General features: G+C 32.3%; 1 protein-coding gene and 1 pseudogene across 1 annotated transcript; one reads left to right on the top strand and one right to left on the bottom strand.

Moving 5' to 3' along the window:
* Positions 1–1,399: 1,399 nt before the first annotated feature.
* On the bottom strand, positions 1,400–2,694 carry LOC114373269 (annotated as a pseudogene).
* Positions 2,695–12,093: 9,399 nt separating this feature from the next.
* LOC114373617 (protein LNK2-like) lies at positions 12,094–22,622 on the top strand. The gene is made up of 7 exons (XM_028331117.1): positions 12,094–12,417; positions 15,194–15,506; positions 15,741–15,843; positions 16,495–16,801; positions 18,262–18,966; positions 19,068–19,225; positions 21,808–22,622. The coding sequence occupies exons 1-7, from the start codon at positions 12,394–12,396 to the stop codon at positions 22,154–22,156; spliced, it is 1,959 nt and encodes a 652-aa protein (XP_028186918.1). The 5' UTR covers positions 12,094–12,393; the 3' UTR covers positions 22,157–22,622.
* Positions 22,623–23,708: the final 1,086 nt, after the last annotated feature.

Genomic DNA, 23,708 nt, shown 5'->3' with positions numbered 1-23,708 from the left:
TGCAGTTTAAGCTTTGCAAGGTTGATCTGTTCAGTTTTGGTAGAAGGCTGGAAGAATGTTCTATATAAAAAGAACTTGTCTCCATCACTTCACTTCGTTGTGCTCGTGTATCAAACTCCATTGCAGAGATTAGAGAATAACAGCATTACATTTTGGGTCAGTCAGTCAGTTCGTTATTTTGCACTCAATGAAGTCAAGGTGAATGTCATTTATTATGATTTCACTTCAATGTAGAAATAGTATACTACTTATAATCAATATATTATTATGATTTCACTTCTGAAATTTTATATATATAATTAGAACTCTCCCTCATCATATTGTTTTTGCAGGCCGCAGCAATTATTCTTAGGGATTTTTCTATTACTTAATAGGAAGACTTTCACGTTTGGGGATTTTCTAACTGAAACTAACTTAAACTTATTTTTCTTTGCTGCACAGTTACTAAAGAAAAGAAAGATTAAGGCACCTTTTGCTTCACTGGACAAAATTAAAGAAAGTAATTAAGGACACTTTCTCATGGCACCAATTGGTAAAAAGAGGAAATTTTCTCTCATGTGTAGCCATTTTATTGATACGAAACACCAATCTGCTATTAGAAAAATTACTTTTTCTGGCCTTTTAATGACCATAAGAATTGCCACCAAAAGTTTTATTTTTCCTGGTCATGCAAAGTGTGTATTTACCAGCAATCGATATAAAAGCCATGAAGCATTTAGCGACCCTGGATATGGCAGCAATTGGCATATTGTCGGAAAAGGATTTAGTGGCCATTTATATGGTTTCTAAAAGGATTCACTGGATATCCCAGTGCACCCTGATCTTATGCTGACCTCCCTTAGGATGAGCTGTCCATTGGAGGGTTTTTTATCCTTAGATTCATATTTGTAATACTCTGATCGAATACCTTAAGCTTTGAGGACTAAATGTCGTCACGAGAGGTTGGTGACTAAACTAGGATAGATCCCAGTGCACTCATCTCTAGCATTTCTCTTTAGTTTACAGCGTTTTGTGAATTTGCATAACGGTATAGCTTGCAATTATTATAAAATATGATAATTTGTTTTCCTTATCACTATTAATATAATCGTTGTCATCAAAAGTTGGCAACCTTGTATTAATTCAACAATCATATTCTACACGTACTAGACAAAAGTTTTACAAATAAATTTCAAACTAACTTCATTCCCCTATTGAATTTGTTGGCCAATTGGGTTATTAATTTGTGAATTTTCATATCCCATTTTACTAATCCTTTGATTAAAATATTATAGTGAACATGATAACGTATTTTTTTTCATCATATGTATTCCCTACAATGATAATATGTATTGGAACACAAAAAAATGGTACAAATTTATTTAATCCACTAACTTAGACTAAGTTAAACAACAATCAATCATTGCTTAGTGCAATCTGTGTGCTTAAAGGACACGGTGTTCTTTTGGAGATCATAGCCAACCAAGAGGTTTTGCTGAGCCAAGTTCCCAAAGACGGCACCAGTTTCAGTTGGCTGCAAAGCAAAGCACACTACATCATCGGCCACTTGAACAAAGGTGTTGATAGCATTTAAAGTGACATCTGCACCCCTAAAATGTGCTGTGATCACTGGTACACTTGCATCTAGTTTATCAGGTGTAACTTTGTAGCAAAGACCCAACACTAATTTGGATCCCTAACACGCTTCAATTTCACTGTCTTTGCTACTGCTGATTCCAACTTTGAGTAAACACCATTTGGCAAAACAGTGAGCGTTGTACCTGAGTCAATTATGATATTTCCCTTTCCACCAGATCTAGGGCTTCCAAACTCTATTCTATTGCGTCCTACACTGAATGCTTCTAGGGTTAGGAAGTAAAATACTTGTCCATTTTGTGAGAATAACGGGGTTGAGACAGTCCCATGGCCGGAAACCACCGCAGCATCTCCAAAATTGAGTTTGCTAGATGCAGTAGACAGCCCTGGTACCAAACAATAAGAAAACTTCCCACCTGTTGAAGGACTCAATTGAGTTATAAGGGACACAGGTCCGCGCCCTAGGCCAACGATGCCGGAATTTTTCTCTTCAAAGCCAATAGCATTGTCACGCCCGCATCCTATCACAGTTCCAGGAAATTGGACTGGAGAGCCACTGGTGGAGCCTAAAGTGAGGGTCTCCACACTAAGATCTCCTTGTGAGTGTGACCCATCCGCATAATCAATACTATATAAACAATTTTTCCTAGAGGAGCAAGAGGTACCTTGAACAGATTGACATGTATTAGAAGGGCAAGGTAGGGTTTTGTATGTTTTGGATTTTGAAGAATCAAATATAGGAGTGATTTGTTTGTAGCATTTTTTACATGGTTGGCATTGGAGCCAAATGATGTCACTACCCGTATCAACAATTCCAAAGACCTGGAGTGATGGGGTTCCAACTGAATAGCTCATGAGGTATTCACCTAGAGCTGATATAACAGTGGTCTTAGGTGAGTTTGGAAAGACAAAAGATTGGTTCAAATGATTGGCACGGTTAATGGAACGACGCATGGCGTTGGCAACCCTTTGGAATCGAGTTTCTGTGGGACGAAAGAATGGTGATCTTGATGAGTCACGGTGGATCATCTCCACACTAAACCCACCATTGATTGCCTCTAAGAAAGAGAGGTTGTAAAGACACAGCAAAACAAGAGCCAGAGATGAAGAGCGTGACATTATTGTCATCACTAAGGTGCATACAAGTGAAAAAATAATCTCTCAAATTATTCAAATTCAAATATGTAACTACTAGCACATTCCTAGTGGCTTTTTATAAGCTTCTAGAGGTGCATGAGTCTGTAGAATTGTGTTTACTATGAATGATTGACCATGGATGAATATATGCTGAAATGTCATAATTGACCAATTTATTCGTATCACATATGATTATGGTATAATATGTGAGAGAATAGATTCAATTTGTGAGAGTAACCACTTGTGTTCTTAAAAGGGTAAATCAAAATTATTCAATCAGAAGATACTAATGGTAAAAATTTTACACCATCATTAAATAAAAAATACCAAATAAGGTAAAACTATTTACTTTTTAAATAATTATTTTAAAAGTTAAGTTTATTTAATTTTTAAGTGATTGACAATTTAAAAATCTTTACATTGATCGACATTGTTTGAAAAATAAACTCAAACTTGAATCATTAAAATTAAAATTTAAAGTGCATTTTGGAATTATATATATATATATATATATATATATATATAAAGAAAATTCTAATTCAGGTTTGAACATTTGTTCTCAATTATTCAAATTATAGGTCCATATCAATTTTACAAATATTCCATCAGTGATGATCGATAACTTACTTTAAAAAAATAAACTGATAACTTAGTATTTAACTGTGCCTTATTGGTATGATTTGAATAAGATACTCAACCAAATTTGACTTTTATTCTTTATTTATGATAGCTTATTTGTATGATTTGACTAAGATACTAAGCCAAAATTGACTTTTCTTCCTTTTTTAACAACTCATGTCAATATTCTACATTGAATTAATAGTACTCTCTATTCTTTTGTTATAAGAAAAAATCAATGTTTTTTTATTCTTAAATATAAATAAATGTTTACTACTTTTACGTTATTTAATGAAAGTATCTTCAAAATAGTCTTCATATAATAGAGATTTTATGCTTAATATCAAGTTTCACTAAAGAGTGTAGGTCAGAGAAAAAACAAAAAAATATTTTTAATTGGATTAACTCAATTTATTGAAGTTAACTCATTTTCTTAATAAGTGTAAAAATTGTTTTTTTTCTTTATAAATTAAACCAATTAATGTTGCTAAAATTGGATTAGATAGGCCAATTCAACTCGTTGAATCAAGAATCAATCAAGTGATTGGGGACTCTAAAAATTGGAGCACTCCATAACCAGTGGGATTTGGTTAAATCAGTATAAAATAAGCCGAAATCAGTGTTGAACCGATCTTTTTTAAAAAAAAGTTTTTTTAAAAAATTATTTAATCTGAAATATTTTTAAGACAAATAGAAATACATTCTTAAATATTTCACTAAGTATCAACTATTTTCTCAACTATTATTAGTTTTTATCTTATGAAACATATAATTTAATCATTAATAGTATTTTATAAATTTTTAATCCTATTTTTTTATTTCATATTATTTTATTACTTAAAATATTAAAGAATTAAAAAAAAAAAAACCGATTCAACCACAGCTCAATTAGGATTGAACTCTTTAACCTTGAACCAATGGTCAATCACCGGTCCGATTATAAAAACATCGATAACTAATGAAATAAAAGAATTTTTTTTATTATGATAGAGAATCAAGGGATTTAACTCAATGAGTTGAAAAATATGAATGAGTCTAATTTGATTGATTGAATAGTATGTGAGTTATTCTAAAATTCTTCTCATTCTTAAATGAATAAAGAGAAAGAATAATATTCTTAATTAGTAACGGTATCATATTGAAATAAATCATTAAAAAAGACAAATCCTAATTGAGATTTGAAAATTTATTCTCAATCATTAAAACTTTTGTACATATCAATTTGGTTACAAATGTTCCATATCATAGGTGATATCTTGTTTTGTATGATCTGACTAGAATATTCAACCAAATTTGACTTATCTTCATTTTTAGATATTATTTCTTAATGAGGGAGCATCAATGTTTTTTTTTAAAATAATCAATTAATGTGAATATTCTACAGTTAGATAATATTTTGTTTTATAGAAATTTATAAAAAATACTAATCAAAATGTGACTCGTGTCTTTCCAATATATGTTCCAAAATAATAAAGATACAAAAAATATAAAAATCCTTTTTACTAAATATGATAGAGGATAATATTTTGACTTTATTCTATATTCTAAATATACTATTTAACTTTACTTTTTTTGTAAGATTTGACTAGGATACTCAACCAAATTTGATTGATCATGATTTCTGAATAAATTTTCTTCTAAAAAGGAAAATTCTTTTAAAATTGAATAATTAAATGCTTGATGGGTGTCTTAATTTCCAGTGTTAAAAAAAAATTGGCAAAATTATAATTTTGATTTTTCTATAATTTTAATTTTAGGATTTTGATTCCCATATTTTTAAATCAAGACATTTAGTATCCTCCTATTTTAAAAAATAATTAATTTTAATCTTCTGTCAGTTGATCATTTAAAGTCAAACATTTATTACATTAAAAAGAGTTATATATTAAATATATTTTAATTATAAGTTTTGATAATTTGAGGAAAAAAAGTTAATAATTTTTTACTAATAATACATAAAAAAATAATATTAATATAATTAACTGAACAAAGTAAATATGTTAGTCATTTATTACCTTATCTATAAATGAAGGATCATAACTTTAATTTCTATTAAAACATTTTTTATTTTTCATTTTATTTCATCTTTTTCCACATAAACATTGAGTCAATTGCTTACTGTACGTTAGCATTAATATATCTTGGCCAAACTGATGTTGCCTTTTCTTCTTCTTCTGTTTTTTAGTCTGAAGAAATGTTATTGCACTTTTCGATGGTCGGGTCTCTTATATCACTAAGAAATATCTAATCATATAATTGCAGTACCAAGGGAAATAATAAAAATAAAAGTTTTGAGAAATATCAACAATATAATGTAAGCTGTGATCAATTTGTTTATTTTAACTAATATTAACATGATTCAAAAGCCAAGACTAAGGGTATGATTGATTCCCTTCTCACGTTTTTGTTTTAAAATGTTTTTTTTAAAAGCAATTCCATATGTATACATCTATTTAAGTTATAAAAACTATTTCCAAAACAAGTATTTTGTAAAACCATAAAACTGAAAAATGAGATATTTTCTTATTCTCTTCTATTTTATTTAAGTGTCGAGGGCACAAATTCTTAGAAACTAAAATGTTATCAAGGGATGAACACTTTCAGATGAGCTGAAGGGAGAAAAATATTTAGAAAACATTAAACATACAATGCCTAACTCTTCTAGCAATCCGCTAACAAAGTATGGTGTAGAGGCAAGAGTAAAATTAGAACTTCCATCAGAGAAACAAAATCCAGTTTTCAATATTTGAAATAATTCGCAGAACATAGTTGAAAAACACATGTGGTACCAAAACATGAAAGCCACTAGCAAATTAGAATAATTAAGATAGAAGTTACCTGTTCAAAATCTCTCCCAAATTTCCAGTAAATTGTCCCTCAATGTACTCTTCAGTGTTGGCAAGCTGCAGACAGGTCCACGAGTATAAAAAAGAATGAAAGCAACTAATTGTTGCATCATATCAATACTTCAAAAACATTATCAAAATGATGAATACATTGACAGAGGATACAAATATATGCATGTGACATTTCAAGTCAAACGGATGAGAAATTCTAACTCAGCAAGACTACCAACAAATTTGATATGTATTCTTATAAAGGAAGGATAGCCATACTGTTAACAAAAAAATCTACACTCAGTATGACAAGATTACAAAAAAAAAATCTACAACATTTTAGTATCTATTAGATTAATAACTCTTAACATTTGAAGAATTACAAGCATATATCTTTAATTCATATGTTGTCAAACAAGAAAGTGTTTTCTTCTAAAGGAAGGAAGGAAGGATAGTCATAGATCACAATGCTGACAAATTCTACACACTATGACAAGATATAACAAATATATGTCACATCATTTCAATATCAATCAAATTAATAACTCTGACATCCGAAAACTATGGAGACAATTAATTCACATATTGTCAATCAAGAGCATGCATTCTTCTAAAGGAAGAAAAAATAGTCATGATGTTAACAAAATATACACACAATGACTAGAGAAAATATTTTTCAATAGAATCGAAAACACCACAAAGTAAAATCAATACAATGACAACAAAAATCTTACCAATAGATGAAGTTGAAGTTGGTTATATAAATTATATTAGATCCTTCATCTCAGTTAAAGATAAAATCTTTAGAGATATTAAAGTACACATCAATAATGAGAACAAAATTTCCAAGCCAATGGTTACAACAAATGGGAATCCCAAATTGGAGCAAACACCTAAAAGTTAATTTACAAACACACCATTTCATAACCTAACCGTTTTTCTATTTATTTTTTCCTACTAAAACGGTTCAAAATGGGTGAAAGCAGTTATGAGCTGAAAGTGTGATGACGGTCAAATGAGTTGAAAGAGGAAACACATGCCTGTTTGGAACAACTGAAATACAATTGAACGGGGATGAAAACACGTGGAGCCCACTTGAAAAACTTTAACCTAAAAAATGAGGTGAAAGAGAGTGCAACGAATAGAAGTTATGTGAATGTGTAATGTTCACGTACTGTCCTTCAATAATTCTAATTTTTTTAACCAACTTGTGACTCTAGTGCAATGTTAAAAAGCTTTTTTTAAAAAATAAAAATCATAAGCATTGATCTATGGTGATAACATAATTGATTATTTTCATTCAACTTTTTTTTTAAAAAAAACACTTAACTGTGGGATATAAGCGATTATATATGTCTTGACATAATCCGTTATATGCCTTTTAAATTTTTTTTTTTTTAAGAAAAAGCTTTCCGTCGAGCAATTTTTTTCTCAAGGTTAATTAGGAGTAAAATTGAGATTTCATAAATGTTTAATTTTAGATTTCTTTCTTTTATTATCTACCTAACTACTTTATTTCAAATATTTAATCTTTTTTCAACTCTCTTTCATCTATATCAAACGACCTCACTTCCACTCTCTTTCATCTATTTTGATTCCTCTTACTTTGATTCATCTTTACCAAACACAATCAATTTCACAAGTTGGTTTGCACAAAAGCAGAATGCTACTTAGGAATTTCCAGACCAATGTGAATCCTAAGCTTGAACTCACCTCCATATTTTTTTTGGTAAGTCATTTTTATTTTATCTTTTTAAAATTTTGTTTTGACATTTTATCATGCGAGTCAATATATTCCTTTCGTTTGTTCAAGAGTCATGCTCTTAATTAAAATAATGAGTAATAACTGTCACTTTAATATTTTTTATTAATTTTAAAATAATTAATTTTAATATAATCATGATTTTTAATCGTCACTATAATAATTTTAATTTATAAAAGAGAACGTAAAATCAATACAAATAAAAAAATCAAATTGACTGTATGGTCACTCAAACTAACTTACATAATTATTGCTCTAAATATCTAAAACACTCCTAGCCATTAATATTCTTCTATAAAAAAGAAGAAGTTAAAATCACATAAACATAAGCCACATAATGTTCAAATGAAGATCTACCTTCCAAAACAAATAAAAATAAAAATTGCAATCGAGAAGTGAAGTTGCATCATCGTTCATGTAGCCTCATTGCTGCAACAACTAGCTACCATCACAACCTTAAAACAATGATTATGCTCTTCATGGTTATATAACTTGGTTTAGTGGTTGAAGTCAAATTCCTTGGTGAATTTTTCTTTTTCAAGGCTTTAAGTGTGATGTCTTGCTTTGTTTGAAAAAATGTCAGGCAAGAGCCTTGAAATATATCCCCTTCATCTATTTTAATTATTTGACCATTGTAGTGTATTAATCAATTAATGGATGAGGAAGACATATTATGTATTGTGTTTGCAAAATTGGAAGAAAGTAATAGAGAGAGAAAGTGTCGTGTGAATGTGTTAAATGAATGTGAATATGACTTCTAGATATAAGGATCAGGGTTTACGACCTAGGGTTAGGGTTTGAAGCTTTGGATTTCTTAACGTAAAATAAGTGTCTTTAACGCAATAACGTAAAACATTGGATTCTCTAACACACTAGCATAAAACAAAAGTATCTCTAATGCACTGGCGTAAAGTAAAAGTGTTTCTGATTGATGTCTTGATGCCAGACAAGTAAGGAAATAGAGATTCACCTGATGTATCTACCTTTGTTATCAAATTTTGAAAGAGCTGGATAGTATAACTAGAGTTTGGCATATTTAACATATTTGTACAAAGAAATGAGTAGGACAATTTATCCATCATCCAAAAAATGGGAGGATGTATTGTGTTGTTGTAGTCTTGGGCATGGTATCGCATGTCATTCATTCAACCAACGGTTAAGTGTCAACCGTTATATCTACTAGCAACTAAAATTTCTCACTCAAACAAATACCATTTTTGGTAAAGTATTAGACACTAACATATTAAATTTCACTAGATGAAGTGACAAAGGACTATGATTTTTTGGAGTCCTATGCAATGATGTTATAGGTTACAAATCAAGATTCGATAACATGCATAATAAGGAGGTTGAACAATTTATTTTTGTTTTATTAATTCAAACACCAATTACATTGTTTTATAAATTATTAGCACAATTATTTTTTCAGATCCATTGGATGCCTTACAGAGGGTTTGAGTCATTTTGCAAAAATATGCATACAAGGATTTCAAAATATGGAGTGCCTATGTCGCTTTAATTTATTTCACAATGGTAGTATGACAACAAACTAACAAGGTCTTGCTCCAATTTGAATTTTGTCAAGACATGCCAAATCCATTGCATAATGTTGATAAACTCCTTTGAATTGATATGAGAGAACACAATGACACAAATTAGGCAGAAGAACATCAACAATGGATCATAATTTGGAAAGAAAGACACAAATGTGTTAAATTGTTGTGTTCCATAAATGTCAGTTTGCCCGTGTTAATTGATTGAACACTGAACATTGCATTCATTGATTAAGCATCGTATTTTTCTGAGACGAATTGACTGAACATTGCTTTTTTCAAGATGATTTGAACTCACATTGTTTTTCCTAGATGATTTGACCTTACATTGCTTTTTTCAAGATGATGTGGCTAAATGATGCTTTTTACGAGATGATTTGAGTGAACACTGCTTTTTTCAAATTACGCAAATCAATCGTAATAAATTAAGATACAATATAAACCATTTATATTGTCAGTGTGATCTCAATCGTTGATATGAGTCACGGTAGAACAATTGATCACCTAATTTAAATAGTAGTAGGGGTTAAATGCAATTCAACACATTTGTTTAATATTCACCATATTGCTTAAAACATGAAGAGTATAACCACTCTTGTGTATTGTCATGGTGACATGATTGCATTATATGAAAGGATAATGTTTGAATGCCTTAGTGGTCTTAAAGACATCATAATAAGTGATTGTTTTATGCCTTAAGGAAAATAAATTTTTTATGCTAACGGAGGTTGTAAAATTTTACTTGATTTTTTTTATTGTCAACTAATTTATGTAGGTGATGGTTGTGTTAAATATGTTTGTATGGAGCTCAAATGTGACGATGATGTGGGAAAAATATTTTTCGTCTATTCAGAATTTAGTACCAATGGTCTAATCGAGTTGAATGCAACTTTTAAGCGTTTTCTTGATGAAATCCTTATTTTGCTGCACAAATCAAGAATTGCTGATGAAAGCATTACGCTGATGCCTGATGAATCTGTGTAGTCATTTTCACAAACTAATTGTTCTAACTTTTTTATGCACGTTAACCATGTAAGTCCCCGAGTTGTTTATGTAAGCTTTTTTTTTTTTTTTTTTTTTATTTATCTTCTTCGATCTAAATAAAACTTGGTTTCATTTTTTTTATGTATGTTTACTTTTAAATTATGTCACTTATTTTAAATATTTCATTTAAGGATTAATTATTATTTTTTAAATACTATTTGATAAAAATAGATTACAAGTGTTTTCTTTAAAATAAATTAATTTAAAATGAATCTATGTGTCATGTTGTGTGGAATTGACAACATCATAGAAAGATTTATAAAAAAATTTAAACAAAATAAATTTGATATAAAATTAACAATAACATCTGAAAATTAAAAATTTATATTTTATATAAAAATTAATATATATATATATATATATATATATAAATTAATAAAAAACAAATTTAAAACAATTAAATTTTTTTTAAATGTTTTAAAAAATATCAGATAAGAAAAGACTGATTTCTTAAATATGTTTTTAAAATAAAAAAAAATCACGTTTAAAAATGGGTCTCCAAGAGAACTAATTTCTTAACTATCAAAATGAAAAAGAAAAAACAGAAAGTGAAAAATTAACTTGGGAGAATCGATTTATCATCTTAAATAGTATTTTTTTTATTACCTATATAAATAATTTTTTAATATATTATTTGGGTAAAAAATTCACATAACAAACATTGAAGTTATTAGACAACATATTACGTTGTGTATTATTTGGTGGATAATGGACGGTGTAGGTAAAAAAAATATAAAATTTATCATAATATTCTTTTAATATTAATTATTAATTATCTTAATTATAGAATTCATATTGTCATTATATATTACAAAAGGAAATAAAGGTTGATGTTGATTTTAAATTAGGGAATAACAACAACAATAATGTGAGGTTGCACATGATAATTTTTGATTTTATGTTGAAGTGGAAGATTATTAAGAGAGTGAGGAGTGAGAGATGAGGGCAGGGAGACGTGGAGGAGAGAGAAAAAAGAGACTTAAGGATTTTTTTATTTTATTTTATCTTAAAACATTTGTGGCGATTTGACAAATGTTAGGGACTCAGTTTTACAAGTTATAAAAATTAAGTTAGTTTTTTTTTTTTAAAAATTGAGACTTAATTTAAAAGTTTTTACCTTTTGACAACTTAATATTGTTTTCGGTATAGATTATATATATATATATATATTATTGAAAGTAATTTTTCTCAAATGGAATAAAATCAATCGGAGCAACAAAATTCTTCTTACACATACTATATCAAAGTCTCAAACTTCTGAGACTTAATGTAGTATTTAATTAACCGAATAATGCATGCATTAAACCTAAATAAAAATGAAACTCATATTCAATTTTGTATTTTGTTTTGAGCATAAAATAATAAAAGCATAGGCCATCAACTCTAAACCATAGAATAATAGCATGAGCGAGTTGATAAACACGAACCTGTGGGCCCCAGGAAAGTGACCTCCGACGCTACCTGAGCCAAGAGTGGATGGGTCCCACACACGCGAACTCAAAGAAAGTAACGAATGAGGATTGAGCATTTGATAGAGTCTCCGAGAGCCACTACTTTAGATACGCACGCTCACACGTGTCAACCGCGCGTTCCACTACTCCACTCGCTCTCTCTCTCTCGCTCCGTCGCCGTTTTACCAAAACACGCCAACCCTCTCTTCCAAACTAACTAATCTCTCTATCTTCTTCTCTTCGCGTAGCGCGTCGTCCCCCGCAACGACGTCGTTTCATGGTTACGTTATTGTTGTTGTGCTGATTCTGTCTCCGAACATCTTCTGAGGGCTTCTCGGCGATGAGTGGAGTAATACATTCTCTGGTGTTTGATTCCGCGTTTCCATTTTTCAATTTCTCTGTCTCGCATGTAAGAAATGTTTGATTGGAACGACGAAGAGGTTAGTCAATTTTGTCCCTTTTCCCCCCATTTTTAGATCGTAGTTTGTTTGTAATTGTAGTAAACTTGGTATATATTTATTTATTTTTTGGTTTGTTAGATGTATATGTTTTTTTTACTAAACGTGCCTAGATTACTTTGATTGGATATATATATATATATATATATATATTTTAAATTTCTCGAGGGTGTATTTTTGGTGGTTTGAGAATTGACTATGAAATGATTATAAGAAATTGAAATTATGATGAAGATGTTGCCTTGTGTTGCTTCCTGTTTATCCTTTCGCTGTGAAAATTAAATATTTTTGGGAACTTTGACGAAGGGTTGGTCTCATTTGTTGTGTTGTGTCTTAGAGGTTCAAATCTGAGGTAGAATGAAAGAGAAAAACACTTTGCTGCCTTCTTTAGTTATTTAGATGTTCAGAGAATTCTTTGTGAATAACATCTTTAGGAGAGGAGGATAAGGATAGTTTATGTGATAAAGGGGAAATTTGATTGATGGTCTAAAGTAGATGAGGGGATGAGGAATGGACTGTGGACTTGATCCAGTAAGCAGTGTTTTGGAAAAATGATATTCCAATCTCAAAATATTTCATTGAGAGAACATGCAAAGGGAAGTTGGGAATTGCGTTATGGTTGGATTGTGAGTTAGACATTCTGTTTATTTAAGAGAAGTGGGAAGGGGAATTAGCCTTTTTTGTTTTGGTTCAAAAGGGAGGGAAGGGATATTAAAAATTAATTTAGTTTTATATTCTTGCAATTTTAAATTTCAAAATATATGTGTAGATGTTTTAGTCAATGCAACTATAATGTTTTAATCTCCCCTCCCCTCTAAAACCACTAATATTGGAGGGGAGAAAAAATTGGACATGGAGCAATTTTTCTCCACTCCATTCCCGCCCCTCCTGAAGATTGAACCAAACAACAAAACATTATAAAAATCCCTCCCCTCCCTTCCATTTCCCCCAACTAAACAATAGGTAAGAGTATAGTCACTGCCAGATACCTTTAAATGAAGTTTGGAATTAATGAGGAGTAATGGAGGTGGAAGGTGGTCAAGATTTGTATTTTGTAGTGCCTATTTTTGTTGATACATTTTGGGAAAGCTGGTGGCTGCACTTGGATTCATGATTTTTTGTGATTCCACACAATAAGGAGGCATGGGAAAAGAGTGGATCAATTATATTGTAGCAAGGGAGATGTGAAGATGTTATGGTTTCTTCCTATGGTATATTATTGGTTCCTATTCACAAAGTAGTTGGGGGGGGGGAGGGGGGGGGGGGGTGAGGACTGAAAAAGTTAGATATGAAAACCTTCTGGTGTACACATTGTTAGAATCTTTTTTGTTGCACTGATGATTGCAATCTTGGAGTTAGGGTTGATTGAGTTTTCCCATATTGTCTATTGACTGGATTTAAATATTTACTACACTTGTCATAGTGCACATAAATGAAAGGAATTGATGTCACACATGGATTGGGGTAAAACAATAAGAATTTATAGTTTTAAGTATTAGTTCCTACATGTGATTTCCATGATCTGCAATATTTTGTTCTCTCCTTTTTTGTGTTTATTGTTCATTACTTGTGATGATCATGGGTACTACAGTCCAATTTGTGACTGCATATTCCCTTTCCATTCTACTTTGATAAGGCAGAAATTATACTTTATTTTGTTATGAGGGGCAAAGGAATATTTGATGCATGGAGTGACACTTTTAATAAATTCACATTGTAATTGATGCCTCGAGAGAAAGAAGAAAATAAAATTTTGGGTGCTAAGATGGGGAGAAGTATCGAAGATAGGAGGTTTGTTTTAATCAAGGTGTAATAAAATATATTGAAAAGTGTTATAGGATTAAGTAGTTTGTTATTTGGTTGATGTGTGTTAGCAATGTTATCAATTGTGGATTACGGTCCATGTTGGAAAGCCAAAATTTTGTTGTTTACTCTTGCAAATGGTGTTGCAAGCAAATAGTGGAAGCATAGTGGATGAATTAAAAATAAGTATAATCTATATGAAAATATAAAAAGAATCTGCTAAATATACATAATAAAAACTAACAACATATAAAAAATTACAAAATTAGAAATATACTCTTAGAAGTTTTATCAAAGTCTCATCATAACATTATCATAAAATCTCAACACAACACTGAAAAAGATAAAAAAATACAAAACTAAAAATATCCTAGAAGTGAGAAGGAAAGGATGAAGGGGGAAAAAGACAAATCAAGAAAAAAAAACAGAAAAGGAGAAAAAAGGGATGGTGACAAAAATTGAATAAAATAACAAAAAATAAAAATAGAAAAAAGGAGAAAAAAATTGTGAAAAAGAAAAAGAGAAGGAAAGAAAGATAAAAAACAGAGGAGAGAAAAAAGTTGGTGAGAAAAACTGAATTAAAAAATAGACAAAAAACAAGAAATATAGAGAAGATATAAAGAAGAGATGGTGAGGAAAAAAATAGCAAATGAAGAAGAATAGAGAGAGAAAAAAAAGATAGAAGAGGTTTTGCCAGAGTTAGAATATCTGGCGGGTTGTAGAGGGAGAAGATGAGTGGCAATCATCTTTTGAAATTCTTTAAAAGAAAATTTAAAGGATAAAAGAGGGTCCATGTTTGCCATAAACTGCCAGGCACAAAAGGTAAAATGGCAAAGTAATAGTATTTACCCGTGTCTATAAATGTCCCTACTGCTAGCATCTGAAGTGTTTATTTTTCTTGTTGGGTTTTGCCTCATCAATATTAATTATATGTTTTACAATGGATTGTTTTCAGCTCGCTAACATAGTATGGGGTGAGGCGGGTGAGAGTGATGATCATATTGTGCCTTATCCGGAGGCAAGTGAAGATCTTAATGACAAGAAAGAATGGAATCAGGAAGCTTCTGCTACTAAACTGATTGAACAGAGGAGAATAGAGGCTAAAACTGATTTTCATCAAGGAAAGCTAGGAAGCAGTTCCAAACTTGATATTATTGAGGGATCTTCTGCCTCAGAATCTGGCACAAAGTCATGGCCTGACTTATCTTTATCCAATGCAGCTAAAACTGATCAGGGTTCCCTGGGTGCAGAAGTATCTAAAAATTTAGGTGAAATTAGCAAATTTATTTCAGCAAAGAGGTGGTAAAATTACTTATTGAAATTATTAGTAGACTAGACAGCATGCCTGTCAGTGTATTTGTTTGTTTGTGTACAGATGTATGCCTTCTGGTTTCTTCTGGGTTCATGTTCTGCCATCATTATATGAAAAGCTATAAACATGTATCGTATGTAGTTATATTTTATCATTTCTAATTATATATATTCATATATATCTGTAACAGAAGAGACTACCCAGCTTGAAAAGGATGTAGAAAAGCAAGGTGATTTTGTCAACTATGCCTGGGATAACATAGGAAGCTTTGATGATCTTGATCGAATTTTCAGGTAAAGTATATTATTTGTAATATTCTTATGTGGTACATGCATTTTCTGTGTTAATTATTAACTTGAGTTGACTCTAACTATATATTTTCTGAACTTGACAAGTAATTATAATGGATAAAACTTCTCTTTTTCCTTTTATTCTCTTCTTGAAAATTTGTGTTACAAATTTACACCACTTCTTACTCAGATGGAGCCATGTGTGCATGTATGCACAGTTGTAGTGGCAATAAGTGTCTAGGGAGTAAGATCCACTAAATAGGCACTGGGACCCACATATTTAGTAAGTCCCACATGAATTTCAACCAATGATAAATCGTGTTAGAAAGAATGTATTAGAGTGTGATAAAAAAAGGACGATATTATGTTGTCAAATTTATGAAAATCTGCTGTTCTTCACTGATTAAACTTGGAACTTAGACTTCAGGCTGCCAACTTTTGATGTTGTTTATAAGTATTTTACAATTCCTGGGATTAGTTATATTGCACATATGATGAATAACGTTGAACATAAGTACTAACATAGTAACATTCCTGATTAACACTTAATATTTATTGAACTATTTCTGTCCTTGTACTCATAGTTTTGTGAGCTTCCATTGTTTACAATGGTATACGTCTGACTGAATATTCTCACAAGTGATGATTTTGCAGCAATGATGACCCTATATTTGGCCATGTAAGTCTTGAGAATTCTGATGAGCTGTGGTCTTCCAAAGACGTGAGTAACAGTGCAGTACCCATACTCTTGGAAGCTCCAAACCCAACAAGTGCTTTAAGCAACAGATCTGAGCCTTTGGAAATTAAAGCAGAATATGTTCAACAGAATGATCAATCATTTTCCCCTAGATTTAAGAGGATTGGCAATTCTTCATCTCATGATATTGCGAATGCTCCTGCAAACACATTCAATGTAGGATATGATAGAGATAGAATTGCCCCAGCTGATAAGGAGCAACAGGTATGTCAAGCCATATTGGAGAATGACCAGTGATGTAAAATGGAAACAAAGAGCCAAGAAGCAATCTCTATACTTGAGAGTTTCTATATTTTGATATCAATAATAAGCTGATATTCGTAAGATAAATAACATGTCATTTATGGGATACTTAAAGACCCTAAATCTGTAAAGTTCAGCAAGTGAGACAACCCAAACTTAATCTTCAAGGAATCCTTGTCCTAATCCTAATCTAAGAGAAAGCTATAATAATGGGATAAGATGTCCCAAGACCCAAACAAATAAACCCAAAATTCTGAAAATTTTGATAATATGCACCCTGGACTAGTGAAATGTTGCCACTAGCTTAGCTAGACAAATTAGTCACTTGTAACCTTTCCTTCATCACCTTTGCAGCTTCTTATACAATGCAAATTCCTTTTGCTAAATTTACAATCCAAACAAGGAATTTTACAAATGAAATTTTTTTTAGTAACAACTTAGAGATTACTACATCCTATTTCTAGTTTCAAGCTTACACTCGAAACATTTTAGAGGTGTTTCAAGTATAAGCAGCATAAGCTATGAAGCGGACTTTGACCTAGACATGACACATACACAAACACTGGGACATGGCTAATGGCTAAAGTCTAAAATGTAGAATAGGGGGACACATCATACACACACATGGGGACACATCAACACGACAAAAATTTAAATTGATGATTAAGATTTATATATACAAACCTCACAAAAAAGGTACTACACTACAAGAGTCATCATGTGCCACAATGCAAGAACTTTATCTCTTTACGAAAAGAATCTAAGAAAACAACTTGCTAAGTTCTTTAATAAAGAGTCACAAAAAAAGATACTAAGAGAAAGCATTATTGAAAAGAAAAATCCAAAAAACAACTTGCTAATATTAATTTATTCTTTAGGTAGGTTTTTAATTTTTTTTTTTTACAAAAAGATGTGTCCAGCGTGTGTTCAGGCCGTTTCGCTGCCGTGTCGAAGTCCAAAAAAAAAATTGGACACTGCAAAAATGTGTTAGTCACGTGTCGGTGTCCAAAATGTGTTGGACGCCCCGACACGTCCTCAGCTGGTGTGTTTGTGCTTCGTATGCATAAGGGGCTTTATTGTCCAATCTCTTTTGTGCTTTCTGAGCTCAGAGATTTATGGTTACGTGTTCCTTGATTGCTAAATTACTTGGAAATTTGAAATTAGTTCGTTGGCATTTTTAGGAAGAAATGACAAATGATTTTTACATGTTTCTTGGTTTGAGTTGTTTATTTTCCGTGTGTTCTTTCAATAGAAATACACTTCTGTTGTGTCGTCCTATCCTATGGAATGTATGCTGTTTATCAAAAATTTCAAATTTTTCTTACTCATCCTTAGCATAACTATGTGCTGCCTCTGGAAGTTGCCTTTTTCCTTCTCAAAGTCAACAAACTTTTTAACCCTTCATTGTTCTTGTTATTCAGGATTTTGGGCAAAATAATCAGTTGAAAGCTCGGAAAAAATCACAAGGTAAACAAGAGGTAAAAGCATTGCAGGAGTTTTATGGTAGCTGGTCTCCTTCATCAACTACATGTGGACAATTTCAGAATCAGCAGTCTTCAGTCATACAGTCTTCTCCCTCTTCAATTCTTGGGAAACGGAACCAGCTTCAAGGACCTGAGACACTATACCAGGACATCAGAAATACATATGTGACATCCTCTGCATATGAGAACCTTACAAATACATATTCTTCTATGTCAACGCTACCACAAGCACAGTCAGGAGTTCTTATGCGACAGCCTCTGCTTTCTGGGTATGAAGCATCTCTTGGTGTTATGAATCCTGTGAGCAAGTCTGTGGACTTAGTTAAGCCTCTTACAATGACTCCCCAGGAAAAAATTGAAAAATTGAGGAGGCGGCAGCAAATGCAAGCAATGCTTGCTATTCAGAAGCAACAGCAAGAATTCAGCCATCAAGTTCCTAGCTCTAATAAATCAATGAATGAAAAATGTGCCATAGAAATGCATAGTCAACTTTGTGATGGGGCTGATCCTGAAATTGAAGATTTAAGAACAACTCTAGATCCACCAACTGAGCAAGATGATTCTAATACAATCTCTCTGGCAATTGATGATCTTTTTGTTGAAGACACCATACTGTACATGCTTCAGGATGTTATATCAAAGGTGAGGTTGAGTTTTATAATGGTTTAAACTATGTTGTACAATTTTCTCCTTCTATACTAATTCAGACATACCTACAATCCTGAGGCAAACTTTTTCTACAGTTAGATGTCAACATAAGACTCTGCATTAGAGATAGCTTGTTCCGGTTGGCTCAAAGTGCTATGCAAAGGAATTATGCTAGTGATACAAGCAGTACAAACAACAGTAGCAGAGAAGAACTTAAAGTTGCTGCAAGAGAAGAAAGAAGTAGCCAAAACAGGTTTGGAAAACTATTAAGATGCATAGCTACTTTAATTTCATGACTTGTTTGTTTTATATTCATTGGTCAAGCACTTGTTATAAGTTCAGTATCATTTTTTCTTCATTTCTAGTGGAAAAACTCAGAATGTTTTAAGTGGTGGCAATTAAAAGGTAATAAACATTTGAACTTTAAGAAGAAGTTGTTGGAGGAAGATAATGGGAAATCACAAAGTAGTACTAACCTCTTTTGGGATGGGATGTCTAAAAAGGTTAGGAAGGTTAATAATGTAGTCTCGGGTGAATCAGAAGGTTTTGAATTGAGAGATATGGAATTTTGGTAGTGGAATAAAACTGCAAGAAAAAGTGAGAAACAAAAGGTAGTGTTTTAAGGCCTTACACAGGTGCAATAATGTTGAATATTGGGCTATGTATCGGAAGGTGAGAAATATGACAAGGAAAGCTGTGAATGAGTAACAATCCATGGCTTTTGAGGAATTTTAGTAAGATCTAGAACTATTAGAGAGGTAGAACTATTTTTATAATCAATTATTTTTTATTAGCAGACAGCAAAACCTTTCCATCTCTAACATGGGGAAATTTTCTCAAAATACATGGAGCTGGGATTTTAGATGGAGAAGGAACCTATTTGATTATGAGAATGAGCAAGCCATAGCTTTCATGGAAGATATATCTGCCTTTTCTATTCATCAGCAGTTGCAGGATATTATGGTATGGCAAGCAGAACCTAATGGACTCTATTCTACCAAGTCAGCTTATAGGCTCTTGATGCCTACCAATAGCCCTGGACAGCACAGTAGGAATTTTCAGATTCTAATGAAGCTTAAAATCCCCCCAAGGGCTGACATGTTTTCTTGGAGATTGTTTAGGGATAGACTTCCTACCAGGGCCAATTTGCTTAGGAGAAATGTGGTTCTACAACAAACTATGTGTCCCCTTTGTGGAAATCACCAAGAGGAGGCTGGCCATCTCTTTTTTCATTGCAGAATGACTATAGGGCTGTGGTGGGAATTTATGAGCTGGACCCGGTTTAAAGGAGCTTTCTCAGCTGAACCGGCAAGACATTTTATTCAATTCTGTGAGGGCTTTGGGACACAGAGGAATCATAATAGGAGGTGTATATGGTGGATTGCTCTAACTAGTACTATTTGGCAACACAGGAATTCCCTCCTGTTTAAGGGCACACCATTTGAACCTCCCAAAGTGTTGGATGATGCTCTTTTTCATGCTTGGTCTTGGCTTAAAGTTTCAGAAAAAGGTTTTAATATTCCATTTAACCATTGGTCTTCCACTCTTCCGGAGGCCTTTGGTTAACTTGTAATATTCCTTCGTGGTGGGTATTGGTGGGTTTTGCTTTTGGAAGGTGGCATTTTTAGTGCCTTGTATTTGTTATCTCAGTACCTCTGGTACTGCTATGCTTTAATATTATTAATAATATAATTTTGCCTTCCAAAAAAAAAATAAGTTCTTCAATGATGGACAAAGATTTACCTATAATATGAAAGGATTAGAAATCCCAGAAGACAAACAAAATTGGGTTTACTGTCATCTATCACAAAATTTGAGTTGATAGATAATGGCTAAGTTGTTGGTCCTGGAGGTATTCTTATTGATGCTTATTAGAAGTGTGTATGAGAATAGGGTATCATTTGTCTCAGTAAACTATTTAATGAGATTTTAAGATCTAAAAAACTGATAGATGAATGAAGGGGGAGCACTGTGGTTCCTATATATAAAAACAAAGAAGATATTAGAGTGGTGTAAACTACAAAAGGATAACTTATTTCCCATTCTATGAAATTATGGGAAAAAGTGATAGAACATAGATTAAGAGAAGAGCTTGGAATTGTGGAGAATCAATTTTGATTTATCATTTATGTATGATGGTCTACAAAGGAGGATATTTATCTTCTACGGGGGTTGATAGAAAGGTACAAGTAGGAAAAGAGACTTACATATGCTTTTTATTGACTTAGCAAAAACATATCATTGAGTGTCAAGAGATGTTTTGTGGAAGACTATGGAAAAAAAAGGTGTTCACATGACTTATATTCAGATTATACAATACATGTATGATGGGGTAACTACTAGTGTGAAAACTCCTAGAAGTGAGACTAATCACTTTTCTATAAGGATAGGTTTATATCAAGGCTTAGCCTTGGGCTCAAACTTGTTTAAGGTAGTCTAGGATGTACTTACTAGAGACACACAAAAGATTATCCCTAAATGCATATTTTTTATGGATTATATAATTCTGATCGAGGAATTAAGGAAAGAGGTTAACTCTACACTTGGGCTTTAAAGACTGACTTTGGAATCAAATTGTTTTCATTTAAGAGCAAGAAAGAGTATATGCATTGTCATACCACAGGTTTCTAAGTTTTAGTATTTGGGATCAACATTACAAAATGATGGAAAAATTAATGAAGATGTTACACATGATACCGATTGAGTGTTAACCATATTAAAGATGACCACACTGTCTCAACTAATCAATTGTCGTTTTGGTTATTGAATATCATGATTTGCCTTATGAGATGCTAATATATATATTTTTTTTTACCTGTATGAATCGTATCACAGATATGCTAGGATTGCTGATGTTGAAACCAAGACAAATCCCATCGATCGAACTGTAGCTCATTTGCTCTTTCATAGGCCTTTGGATTTAACTGGGAATTATCCTGATAAGCTTGAGTCACCTATTTCTGCTAAGATACAATATGAAAGCAAAGAAGCTAACCTCGAGAAGTTTCCTATGGGATGCTTACCAGATGAGGACATGAAAAGTAATCAACAAATTTCTCCCCAAGTGCTTGAGGCCCAGCCTCAGGACCAATTTAAAAACAGTCATTGCAGAGACTCCTCAGAGAATGCTTCTAACAATGATCTAGCTGATGCTGGAGATCAGGTGCTTGAAGCCTCTCAATGAAGAAAAAGGTTCCCCAGAAATTGGAGATATGCAAATGTTCTCTGTTATTGTCAGCTGTCTGGATCATAATCAAGGCAACCGTTAAAGTCTATCATCATATAATCCTGAACAGCTGTTTCGCATGTGCATGTTATCATTAATATTTATGTTTCGTCTGTCAAAATCTTGACAATATATGTATCTCAGCATATGAACTTACTCAACTTGGTCAGTGCTGACTTATGTTAATAATTACTTCAGACTTGTGTAGTAGTAAATGCTCCTAATGTCAAAGACTACGTCAGATTTGTGTAGTAGTAATGCCACTCATGTCAAATAGTCAAGTCTTCACCCAACTGGTTTGGATGAAGCTTAAAGTTGGTGTTAGATTTCTGTATTATGTAACTCGTTTTAGTTGCCCCACATCAATAGCTAAACCTGTTGACTGTCATTGAGATTGAGTCTTGATATCAAATTATGGTTTTTATTAGGTTTATGTATGTTTCTGGTTTGACCGGTTGGTCATGGATTCAAATCCAGAAACATCTTTGCATATGCAAGGGTATGACTGTATAATGGTGTCCGGATCCGCTCCATTTCCAATTTACTGAATCCTGTGCGTTAAAGCTTTTAAACGGTTGTGATTTTGTTTACTTAGTTCAATTTTTTTATAGATAAAGGCTGAAATGCGTGAGAACAACATGCAAAATGATTCTCGAAGCAATGACACTGCCACACTGGTGCCCTTGTCACACTAACCCCGACCAAGGTTGCAGTGCAAAACCATCTTTGCCTCCACCAAGTTGCCGTCCCTTGCCACTGCTGGAGGCCAAACATCCAACCCAATTTCCCATCTCTCTCCGCTCAACAATTCACAACTTTATGATGTTCGAGACTTGTAAGGATGAAGCAAGTGGTGCTCCTTGTTCTGTGCTTTGTTCTCTTTCTCAAACCATCTTTGGTTTTACTTTTTCCATTGAACGAATGAATGTAAATAATTTCAGATTATAAAATTTGAAATTCGTTTATGTTATCTATAATTTCTTAAACGTGAGCATAGTGATATAGATGGAGACATAAATTTATCCCCGAATATAAGCAATTAAAATGGTTAATCTGCGTTAATTAATAGAATAGATTAACGACAGTTCATTTTGCATTAAAATTACGTCTGTGCATCATTATATAATTAAATATTTTATATGAAATTTGATGTTTTTTTCTGCTGAAGTTCTGGGCAAAGCCACCCCAGAACCAAATTAAATAATACCCAATTGGGAGTTTATTATATCAGCATCCTCCATTAAGGAGTTCACAACAAAGGAAGGGACTGAATTACAAAAGCAACATCAGAAGACTCAGATAAGCCAAATTTGGCAAAAGAATAAGCTAAATGATTAGCTTCTTTGCTGATGTGCACTATAACACACTGCTTGAATGGAGCTTTAACTTTCGAAATCTCCAACAGAAGCTCTTCAAATTGGTTTCCAGAAAAGCTCACATCATCCAAGAGCTTCACCCCCTCAAGACAGTTAGACTCCACATTCAGATTCATATCACCTTTGTCTCAACC

The sequence above is a fragment of the Glycine soja genome, chromosome 11 (assembly GCF_004193775.1).
Source record: "Glycine soja cultivar W05 chromosome 11, ASM419377v2, whole genome shotgun sequence".
NCBI classification, from domain to species: domain Eukaryota; kingdom Viridiplantae; phylum Streptophyta; class Magnoliopsida; order Fabales; family Fabaceae; genus Glycine; species Glycine soja.
This window is presented reverse-complemented; position numbering and strand designations above follow the sequence as displayed.

Coding starts and splice junctions, on each gene's coding strand:
- LOC114373617 (XM_028331117.1), top strand. CDS start 12,394: ATGTTTGATTGGAACGACGAAGAG. Junction 15,507..15,740: donor AGAAGTATCTAAAAATTTAG/GTGAAATTAGCA, acceptor TATCTGTAACAG/AAGAGACTACCCAGCTTGAA. Junction 15,844..16,494: donor GATCTTGATCGAATTTTCAG/GTAAAGTATATT, acceptor ATGATTTTGCAG/CAATGATGACCCTATATTTG.